Source organism: Sparus aurata, chromosome 19, assembly GCF_900880675.1.
Source record: "Sparus aurata chromosome 19, fSpaAur1.1, whole genome shotgun sequence".
Classification (NCBI taxonomy): Eukaryota; Metazoa; Chordata; class Actinopteri; order Spariformes; family Sparidae; genus Sparus; species Sparus aurata.
Genome location: NC_044205.1, coordinates 17,269,168 through 17,281,222, shown reverse-complemented (window position 1 = coordinate 17,281,222; position 12,055 = coordinate 17,269,168). Strand labels below are relative to the sequence as shown.

Below are 12,055 nucleotides of genomic sequence, written 5' to 3'. Positions count from 1 at the left end.
GTCTGAGCTCATGTAAGTTGCGCTGTAATGTAATGTAATTCCATCAGTTACACGTAGCAGCAAAAGACTGAGAATTTTTCCTGATTATGGATTAATTTGGATCAATCTGTTGATTATTTCCTTGTTTAATCAAAAGTTGTTGGGTCTGTAAAATATCAGAGGATGGTGAAAATGGTGATTAGTGTTTCCCAAAGCCCAAGAAGATGCACAAAGATATTGAGTTTACTATCATAGGAGTAAAGAGCCAAAATCACATTTGAGAAGCTGAAATCGGAGAACTTTGATCAAAAAACTTAACAAAAACACTCAAATTTAATGATGTTCCACCTCTAGTCCATTCCATAAAAAAAGGAAAGTAGCAGTTGGTGGAGCGAACCACAGTAACATTTTTTTCTAGTTGTCAGTAAGTGACCACGACACCATTACAAAGTCATTAAAAATATACTCTGACACAATTGAAACACAACTGCTCTTCAATTAAATGTTCCCTGCGGAGGATTAAATCCTTAGTAGTGCTATGGAGTTTTGCACATCTTGTGCATGTACATGAGGCCATTCATGTTTGGACAGCCAAGGGTTTCACACTATTCAACTGATCAACAATGCACCAGCAAAGGCAGGGAAGGAGAGGACTGCTAGAGGGTAAAAAAGAATGTAAGTGTTGCATGACTTACAATACATTTTAAAGAAATAGCATTGCAAAAGTTTTATGAAGAAGGAAATGCATTCAACACATCTGTTACCTCAAGGATACACATAATGTATTCTGGTGAGTATCACGAATCGTAAACATAACTTTGAGTGTTAACACAAAGAATCTTATGGACTTAATAAAGCATCCAAAGTTGCAGATTTGAATAATGTTGAGGACGAATTCTCAATGTCAAAGTCTGACAAATGCTTTCATAACTTTTTCATTTTAATGTATTATTTTTCATACATAACACAGGTCCATAATACAGATTCACATTGTCCATGCAGTCTAACGTAAGGCCTAATTATTTTGTAAACCTGCAGTGGATGATTGTTAAACTTGGCAGATTACCACTAGTAAATGTGACCTTCATCACAGCTTTTCAACAGTGTTTCATAAAAGGCCTTTCAGTTTCGTTGTTAATCGGGAAGCTATTGTGAAAGAAAGTTTGGACAGGATTTAAACATTTTATGTCCATGATACAAATACAAAAGTCCAATGTGGTTTTAAGCTGGTAGCAGCTCATCCGAGGTGCAGTACATTTGCAGAATGTTGGGTAAATAGAGGCAAAGCGGCCATTACCTCGACCCAAGGGGGGCTCTGCTCGCTGGCGCATGCTGTCAATGTGGACACTTCGTTTAAAATATCCGGCTGCTATTTAATTGTTCATGCAGCCCTGCACTTCTCCTGCAAAGCTGTGTGTCAGGTTTAAGTGTGCAAAATAGGTTGGTACACTGGGAGTGCTATAGATTACAGTAAATAAAGTAATATCAAGGATGCATATAAGTGAATAAACACTCATATCTTATAAATCCAAAGGTCGGAAAACAGGTATCTCTTACCAAAAAAGACCTGTTCAACAAAGTAGGAGGAGAAAGTACTATCCACACGCTGGACTCTCCTCGGCTCATCTGAGCAGTATAATTATTCAGAGTAGACTTCCACAGTGTGTAAAGCTGGGAGAGCCACGCAATGAAAAGCCTGGGAGGCTGCGCACACCTGGGCAAATATTATTGCTGACTAAAGCTCATAAATCAACACTAATTCAATAAGTAGACATTCTGCCAGCGAGATGTTCACACAAAGAATCACAATAAAAACATGCACTGATACAGTACACACAAACACATTGAATGCGCATGCACAAACACCCGAAAATCTCATGAGGGGTCTAACATTTCATCAATTAAGCCACAGCAGAGCCTGCACACGGCTGCTCCACTGGCGGGGAGGGACGGAGATAAACAGACGGCTCTCCGGAGACGCTCTGCAGTACGTCACAAGACCGGCAGCAAGAAAACAGCATGCTGGGAGGTGACAGCAGGTTCAGACACAGAGTAAGGGGAGAGAAGGGAGAAGGGGAGAGAAAAAGCAGGGACAAGGACGAGGCTGGCTTCCAAAACAAATCGGCCACATAAACCTGTCTCTCACCAGCTCTGTGGTTTGTGTCCACGTGCTGTACGAGTGTGTGTGTGTGTGTGTGTAGGTGCTCATATTACAAGGCTTCTAGAGGGAAACAGTATGCAAGGTCTTATTTTAACACTTTAGTGAGGCATGATTTGGTTGTCTGTACATTATATGGTACCACAGTGTGAACAGAAGGAAGAAAGAAAGAAAGAAAGAAGCAAGAAAGCAAGAAAGAAAGCAATAAGAAGCAAGAAAGAAAGCAAGAAAGAAAGAAAGAAAGAAAGAACGAAAAATGGAAAAGAATTCAATGCATTCCAATTATTTCCCGTCCGTTGGGTGGGTCAGCACTCTGCAATATGATAATAACTCAAACTGCTTCCTAATGGTCTTCCAATCTCTACACTTACACACAAACGAAAGTAGAGGTTAGAGGGCATTCCCTGACTCAGTTTCCATCACCTGAGTGAGAAGCTGGACAGTGAGAAAGGGCATCCAGCCTCCTGCAGTAGCATTTCCATTTCAAAGAGCTTAGAGCCCATCTGCATCTGGCATGGGTCCCATGCTTGGCTCTAACAGCTCCGCACGCATTTATCATCTTAAAATTCAATCCAGTGTCAGAATGTTTTCACCTCAGTAAAACATGGTGGTCAGGTATCTGTGTGTTTACAGAAATAGACCATGTAGGAGGTGCAACCAGGTAAAGAAAAAGAAGATATGAGTGTGTGGTGGGAAAGATATGTACTGAGGAGGCAAGAGAATTAGCCTCTGGACTCTTTATGATGGTGCAAAAATAAAGTTTTATATCCATTCAGAGCCCAACACTGACCACAGTATGAAAGCCGTGCACATTATTACGTCTCTGGTGTATTCATTAATCAAGCAGCAGTATTTTGCAGACAGTTTGTAATAAGCTAATGTCCGTAGGCATAACAATAAAGACTACACTGCAGCTTTGCTTTACTGAGATAGGCTAATCTGAGGATGAATCTTTGTGTAGGTGTCTACCTCCACCTCTGACCAAACAAACACCAAACAAGAGGCAGCTGCGACCACCACGGAGAGCCTGAGAAAAATCAGACCCCTGACATTTCTATTGTCTGGGCTGAAAGGAAAGGTTGCACAGCAGTAATTACATTTGGAGGGTAAGAAGGAAACACTGTCAGAGGTTGTCTGGGCTACCTAATCGTGTGCATGCTCATGCCTGTGTGTGTACGCAATGCACACATAACGCACACACACAGGGCATGTGCATGTGCGCGTGTGTGTCCAACCAACCCCCTCATTCGCACTTGCATAAGCCTGTGTCTAATCAATAGTCTCACTCCCATGGCTGATTCAAGGCTCTCATTTTCTAGCCAAAAAGTCACTAAGCACTCGGCCTCCACAAGGCCTTGATTACTCAGCTGTTGGCTTTGTTATTGAGATGAATTCATCTTTAATAACTTCGCTGCCGACACATGATTTGGCACTTTTCCGCTTCAACGCTGTGAATTGCACTTTCTGTCTTCCACAACAGGGTTATTATTATTGTGCAGGACTGTGCTGCACAAGCTGGAGATAGTGAGCCAGTGGAAGATAAATGTGTGTACTATGAACTGTGTCCTTCTCACTTTATTCAGCCACAATGTCCTTTTCCCATCCAACCTCTTTTAGGTCCCAGCATGCTTTGCGATAGAGCCTGACAGATACTGGATTTTTTGGGGGGGGCTGATGTTGATACTAATATAAGAAAGAAAATACATTTCAATACTGCATTTTTTTTACAATGACCCCTCAAATCAAACACCTGTGACATAGACACAAATGCAACAAGGCAGGATATTCTATTGTCCAAAATGACATCTATACTATAAAACAGTAAACTTCACACGTGATTTAATAATTACATATTACCCCAAAATAAAGATCTGCATTATGTCCTATAAAAAAATAGTGTTTTTTTTAAATTTTTTAAATCAGACAGCAGATACTCGCCAATGACTCTGATTGCTTAGCCTGCTAAGCTTACACCTTTTAAGCATTATTATAATATTGGACCATGCACCGGAAATATTACCTATCAAAGGTTTACCCAGCAACCTCCCCCTTAGCATCTTGCCAAAGGACTACAGTTGAAAATTAGCCTGCTGGCTAACACTGGCACATTTACAGAAATGTTGATTAATGTGCACTGTCCTTCAAATAAATAAATGAAATGAAATTGACCTCCTTAAGAAATGTGTGGACATTTACCATAAGAAAGTGTTGTACGGGGTCACGAAGTAACGCTGGAAATGACCAAACAACAGATGGGACAAAGCAACAGCTTATGATGTCAGTCCCCCCGGATGGTTCACCACTTTACTCTGTTGAAGTAACATTACTTACAACCTTAAGTGCCTTTCCACAAAGCCATTACAGCAAGGATAAAGACACTGATTTTGTAGAAAAATGTATTCTGATTTCAGTTCAATTTAAAGCTCTTAAAAAACACTGCCGCCTTCTTCGCATCCCTTTCTCTTTTTTTTTTTTTAACTGCCTCTTCTTGTCTTGATCCGCCTGGCTAATGGCTACGTATTACAGCTTGGTACCAACTTTCCTTAGACGACTACAAATGATAGATGAATACAAGATAGGTAATACAAATGTATACAAGCATGAGATGAAACAGAAACAGAGAGGAAGAGAGAGAGAGAGAGAGAGAGGGGAGGGTTTCTTTTCATTCGCCTCATCTGCTTGCGGTATAATTAATTTATCACCTATCCCAGGACTGAAGGAGGCACCAATGGAGAGAAATTATGCATTATGTATGGGGGTATCAGGGTAAGAAAATACATTGAAAAAAGAAAAGGAAAAAAAAACAGACTCCTCCTTCTAAATTCTAAACCGTCTCCTCCATATAGATAAAAGGATTATTTATGCTTTAAGAGTGAGCACTGGCCCTGCCATGTTGACTACTCCACTGCTCATTATCTGAATACCAGTCAACCTTTGGGGTTACAAGCAGCTTAAGTTTCTGCACTTAGTCTGGAGGGGAGAAACAAGACAGAAACCAGGCACGAGGCCTCACCCTTTCTCATTTCTCCCTTTACTTCAGGGCAACATAGCAGTAGAATTGATTGTGGAACAATTAATACATGTACCTTTTTAATCACATATAACACTTCCAAAACGAGGCAAGCTCTCCTGCCCTACTCATACCGTCTTCATGAAACAACAGACTAGTGCTAAACCGTGTTGAAAACAATCTTGATAATTAATTAGGCTAAATCCGACTTGCCTGTTAGAACAGAGTTGGGACAATCCTTCAAGACCTCTCATACATCATGAGTTTTCCTAAATGGTGTTTATGCAAACAGACGCAACTGGAATTTTTCAATATGCCATCTTCAGCTATGAGGGATTCCTTTGAGTTACTATGGCAATCGTGGTATTATCATATTGCCATTTATCTGTTTGAGGTAAAAGAACACGGACACTCGCAGTCGTCAACTAAAAAAAACCCCCTTGCTTCATTACCCGATCACAAGCAATGTTTTATAAGCTAACATTAGCAACCTACTACCCTGCCAATCTGCACAGATATTAGAGGAACGATACCAAATGCAGCAAATTTCGCTGCTGGACTCTCATTAAATTTCCAGTGTCATATGCCGCCAAAAGGCAGGAAATGCAACATTGAAATACATCAAAATATGGGACTGTTTGGGACCGGGACATCAGGGAACTATTAGAACTTGTTTTACGCTTGTTATAAAGAAAAGGACCAGAATACATTAAAATGACAGAGTCATCAAACCCTTAGTTTGAAGTTCACCTAGCGAGGCAGCTGGATTTGCAATATCACAAGTATGTAATCACGTAAATCCATTTTGCCAGCTCAAAAAACAATCGGACCAATCAGCGTCCTTTGAGGAAATAGAGGCGACAGTGGTGCCATTCCTTCGTCACAAAGCTCCACACGAATGTAAGAGCAGCTCCAGTCTTTGTGGCAGAGGAGCCTTAAGTGTTGACAGGCTATTACTTGTGAATAAAGCAGATAAATGCCGAATTGGACGTCGATTATAATGGTAACAGTAGAAGCTTTGAAGCCTCTTTGGGTTTTTTTTACTGTAACTTGGACAAAACAGGCAATTTTTAGATATCATCTTGGGCTGAGAACTCTAAATAGGAATTTAATCACTACTTTCTCAAACTTTAATTATCACTAGATTTATAAATAATGTAAATACACATTAACTGCAGCCCCACAACAGACGAGAGGGGCAGACGTTAATCACAAAGCATTTTGGCTTCTCTGACAGAGATTAGTCCGTCTAGTCTGGTTTCTATTTGTTTGTAGCTCCACTGTGGAAGATGCCTTTCACACTTTTAATAGTTTAAAACTTGAAGTGCACACATATACGCACAAACCTGATTCCATTAAAAGTCAAACAGTGGGACAGCCTCAGGATAACTCATCTAGTGCAAAGAACATTTACAGCAGCCTTACAAATAAAGGTGACATGAAAATGTAGCTGATGGCTGCCACCTCTTCCCTCCTTTACACCTTCTCATCCCCGAGCAATGCCTTACAGTTTCATCAGCAGGTTCAACAGTGTGCCTCCGCCGCATGGAAATCATAATGAAACTGCCTGACTTCAACTTCTAGGTTGATAGATTTATGTCAGGAAGGATGCTGGTATAAAGACTGTCAAGTACACAACTCACTGAAGCTTTTATTATTCAGTAAGTGTGCTGCACTTTTTTGGGAAGGCTGTGTGGGTCTTCGGGGAGTCATGATACAAACCTTAATTAACAAACGGCATCATTTATAGCCTGGTGCTTATCATGGGCAAGCATGTGGTGACTATGGTGCAGCTTATCATGGGGAAGCAGCACGTGTTTGCCATCCTTAATGATCGGAGACACATTTGTCCCATTGGCTTACCCATCAGATTTGCCTTCTCTTAAGAAAAAAAACAACCCGTGCAGGCAGTGGCCTTGAGCCTGGTGCAGAAGAGCAGCTTGCAAACTCTTGTCGATGTTTGCGTGTTTACAGCAACTCTATTCAAGGTTATTTTGTCCTTGGATGGGGAAATGATTTGCCACTCAAATGCCATGGCATTACTTGACCCTGTCAGATAATGTGGGTTGTGTTTGGTTTAAATTTAATTTTACAGTGAAGGAAACATTTCTTAATGCTGAAAGCAAAAAAACTTCTAGCTTTCTACATGGTTAAGACGGCTCGTTTTTAACACATTTAATGATTAAATGATTACCTTGTTGCAGAGGATCAAGAAACGAAAGTACTTCAATTCTGCATCTTAAACTCAGATTTTTCTTTACAAAGACAACTGATTCACAGAACTCTGCAAATGAAAACTCATATCAACGGAGGGAATAAAAGTAATGGAACGATCTGACAGCATAATTGTCAACCATTTTGAAACAGATTAACCAACTGTTTGGGAGCTCAGGAATCATCCAAAAACAAGAAAAGCTATGATAACAAAACATACAACATTTAAGAGCATTTCACATCTGCAACAGACCTCACATTTTACAGAAGGATAATCTCATTGAATTTAGAGCAGGAGGACTAATCAAATCAATTAAAGAGAGCAAACATTATCATTACAGTGTGCCAAAATTCAGCGAACCATGTCAATATGGCTGCTAGCTCCTGGTTTATTGTAATTTCTTCTCTCATAACCACCCCATGTTGCAGAAACATTCAGATTTAATGAATGTCAAACCCTGAAGACCATCAGGAAGACACCACAGGCACTCAAACCATCAATATCTCCGAGCAGGCAAGCAAGCCGACAAGCCAATTGACATCAGCAGTAATGCTTGCTCGAAAACATAACTTTCTGGCATAAATTCACACACTGCTCTCACATAGAGCCCAAAAAAGCGCTGTGATTTGACTGTTCAGTGTGAAACAGGTGAAGTAAACAAGTTTCCGATGAAGAAAATTGAGCATTTAGAAAGCCATGACAGCCTTTTGTTTTTCACAAAAGTTGATGGGGCAATCCAGGACCTAAATGCCACTGAATAAATTGATCTAATTAGGTGGCAACTAAGGTTTATCCAACTGGATGTCGCTGTTGTTCTGTGTCTGGTAGCCATGCTAGTTAACTGCTATTGTCATATTGTCATTTGACAACAAAAAAAGGTTACCGAGTATACATTCAACAAAGCTTCGGACGTAGTGGAGTTCCCTTTCCAGTGGCTGCTTCAGGTGTGTTGATAAAATATGCATCTGTAGGTAACAAAAATGGAGAGGCATCAAGAATGCTTCAGCAACAGGTTTCCAGGCTGATGTGACCTCTGCAGGTGACCCTCAGATCATACACCTTATGGGCAGAGATAATGAGCAGTGGGCTCAGCAGGACTCATCTTCTTAAGCGACTACTAGCCTGGAAACGAGTCCTCACTCCTCTCGGCATGCCAGCTTGTACAGAGACGCTTGATTTAGCTTTTTACATTTACAGTATGACGGCAAAGCCACATTAACTTCTCAAGCTGAATAGGACAGGTTGGTTTTTACAAACAATTGGCCCATCCGCAGAGCCAGCATCATATCAAGTTAGCAACATGTGGCAACAATGAACCAAAGCCTTTAGGTTTTACAAACAATGGGACCATCCACAAAGCCAGCATCATATCAAGTTAGCAACGTGTGACAACAATGAACCAAAGCCTTTATGTTGGTTTCTAAGAGGTGGTGGGCATATACAGCCTGGGGGCCTTTGATATTTTGAGTTAACTGTCATTCTTACCCTCTTCCTGACAGCTCCTCTAAAAGAAGCAGGCAGTGTGATCCAAAGATAACAGGACTTGCACCGCTGCAGTTTAGAGTGTGTGAGAAATTGAGATGATGTTCTTTTTTAGGGGGGGAACTGCTGAGTGACATTTTGATAATCCAAGAGAAAGGTCAGTTCAGTGGCAAGGAAGGTGGGCTGTCTGTCAATGGTAGCCTAGTCAGAACCGTTTACCTCATATCCGCAACCAATACACAAAATGGGCTTCAATTAAACACACACACACACACACACACACACACACACAGAAGTGTAAATCTGTACGAAAATACCAACTTGTATTATGCAACGTACTACTCAAACAATACCTAGTTTTAAACAGTGTCAACTTTCAGTGACAGCAAAGAGGAGACTCTGGCACAGGCACTCTCTCTGAGATGTCTCAGAGCCCCAAGAGCTGGGGGGGATTATGTAAGTCACTCAGTATACTAGGTCACCCAGTCGTTTTTGATATGCACTACAACTGTAGAGCTGCTACGCTCATTGCAGAGAATCTCATTTAGTAGATTTTTGATGTACAGCTGAGCCCCAATGTGAAGTTAAAATCAACACAGCGAAGAGATATTTTTTCTACTATTTCACTGATGCCCTGTAATACTGCTACATGACAGTCAGTAGCTGTGGTGGTGTTTTTGGTTCATGGGTTTTGTTCTGACTCATTTTCAATTTCAATAAAACCCACAGGGTGTGTAACAGATTAATTAACAAAGGACAGATTTTACCTTATGACATCATCAATTCAAGACCTAATGCTCAGACTCCCTGGTACATCTATATTAGAAAAAAAGCTCCTTCACTCAATGAAGGCAAACCACTCAGAGCATTTATTTTCTGTTCCTCTACAGACAATAAGTATGGGGGGAGAATATATCACTTGTGTGGGTGGTTGGCTTTTATAAAACATCAGAGCAAGTCTTGACAAATAGAGTACAGTTGGTGTATTTAGCCTTCGAGGCCATTGCAAAGCCCCCCAAACAGCTGAATGAGTTGATAAAAGAAGCAACTGTGGGAGCAGGTAGGATAGTTTGGCTGCTGCACAACATGGCCCCATTGTTTTCTCTGGCAGTGTCATGTTACTCCCCTTGCAGGATAAAACCCAGCTTGTTCCAAGAGACGGAGGGCATTAAAACAATTCCGACGTGGAGAACAAAAAGAAGGGAAAGTTTTTAACAGCCATGACTCTGTGTGAATTTGTTTAATCTCCAAGCTGCTTTGAAATTGTACATTTATTTCAAAGTAGTCACTCCCAAGGACGTGTTTCGACAAATACACCTGCTAACAAATAGTGTAATTAAGCTACATGATACAGTTCAGCTAAAAGCGGATGTTTATTGATATTGACTTCAAAATAAAAGCACCCTCTATGCAATAACGGCTGACTGGGTGGAGTTATTGTTGACAAAGACACGGTGAGAAAGTCTGTAAATTCAAATTACCATACCTCAACAAGACATTAACTTCTTCTACTTTGGTGTTTCCAGTATGTGCCACTTTAATCACCATCACGTGTCCTTTCATCGTAACTTTATTTTACTTTTAACCGGAAGTCGTTGGCTCCGATTTCCGACATCTTGATTTTGCTCTAGCATAGAGATGCTACTGTCAGCTGTCATTTTCTGCCATCACTCTCCCGACTTCACTTGTTCTTTAACAACAAAATAATAAAGAGCAGCGCCAAGAGCATTTACCGAGTATCCTGGCTAATGAATAAAAGATATAATAAAGTACAAATATGTCTTCCAACACTGCCTGCACTGACCGGACACAGCCACGACTGTTGTGTACCAGGAAGAGACACAAACATCTCACCTTTATGGGGTTTAAACGTGTGAAATGAAGCAGTCTCGCTAAATGTAGCTGACACTTGACGAATGTATGACGAGTGGCTGTGGGTTAGCATGGTGTTGGGGGAGGATAGAGCCGCAAACAACTTTGTTTTTCTGCCCGGTGTCCGGCCTGTTCCCACAATCGCTACTAGTTTCGCAGCATCGGCTCAGTGTTGCAAACACCCACCCCTCCTGCACCATTTCCGTGTTTAATACGAAATCATTCCCACGGAGCCCTTTGCCACGTCAAGTGAATACGCAGGTTTTTGCTGAAATAAAAAAACGCAAAAAGGCACCGAGGCAACCACAGCAGCCAGTATTTAATGAATGGAAAATACGCTGCGACATTGTTGAAGGAACAACCGGGTTAATAAGTGAAAGGGTGCATGACGTGTCTAAATCAATGAGTCCAAGACAAGCCTTAAAAAAAAAAGCGTGATGCTAAAACACAACTCACCGAGTGCCACCTCGCAGGCTTTGCGCAGTTGTGAGTGGTGAGCCTTTTTCACCTCCTTGTCGGCCAGGATCTTTTCCAAAGCTCGTGTCAGGAACATGTTTTTCGTCTTTTTGCCCTCAAACATGTCGCACCGGAATTTGGGGCGAGGTGTGCCTGGTCCCAGTGAGGGGGGAGTGGGGTGGGGGAGAGGGCTGCAGCCGCCTCGAACGGTAGATGTAGTCCCTTTACAAATGCCAGCCGCGGAGCCCCTAACAGACAAACATAAATAAACACAGAAGGTGGGGTAAATCCCTCAGATTTCCATTAGCGACCTGCCTCCTGCGCCATGTTGGAGAGAGGAAGCGACGTCACGTACGTTTTTGAGAGCGGCCGCAGTGAGGCAGCAGGGAGAGAGAGAGGGAGAGAGAGGGAGAGAGAGGAGGGGTGTCATGAGTGTAGTCTTACGGCTAAGCTCTCCCCACACATGTATAAGCCCACATGAGCGTATTAAACTTCCATGTAAAATAACTGCCATTAATATATGCATGTTATGAATTAAAGCCCGCTTCAAAATGTGCAACATTTCCCTTTTTTGTCCTTTTCTTTGCTGAATAAATCATGTTGCACTAAAACATGGAATATATGCACATTAAACAGTGGGCTACTTATGTGTGAGATGTAAGAGCATTTGCTTAAGCCTTTATATTGATGAACACGTGGTTAGTATATGTTAGCTGTTTGTTCAAATATAATTGAAGCCATTTGGAAGAAGCCTATTTGTGATTCTGAAATTATCGTAATACAAAATAAGGACAACTTTTTTTCCAGCGTTTGGAAATGTTATTGATTTAAACACACCTGATTCTTTTCCTAGTTCATGTTTAGTGAATGGCTTTTTGTGACA

At 41.2% G+C, this 12,055-nt stretch overlaps 1 protein-coding gene across 1 annotated transcript in view; it reads right to left on the bottom strand.

Moving 5' to 3' along the window:
* Nucleotides 1-11,544, bottom strand: part of arfgef1 (ADP-ribosylation factor guanine nucleotide-exchange factor 1 (brefeldin A-inhibited)) — a 53,535-nt gene extending 41,991 nt beyond the window's left edge. Inside the window, 1 exon segment of the mRNA XM_030397806.1 lies at nucleotides 11,173-11,544. Within this exon segment, the coding sequence (XP_030253666.1) occupies nucleotides 11,173-11,296 (124 nt within the window). The 5' untranslated portion in view covers nucleotides 11,297-11,544.
* Nucleotides 11,545-12,055: the final 511 nt, after the last annotated feature.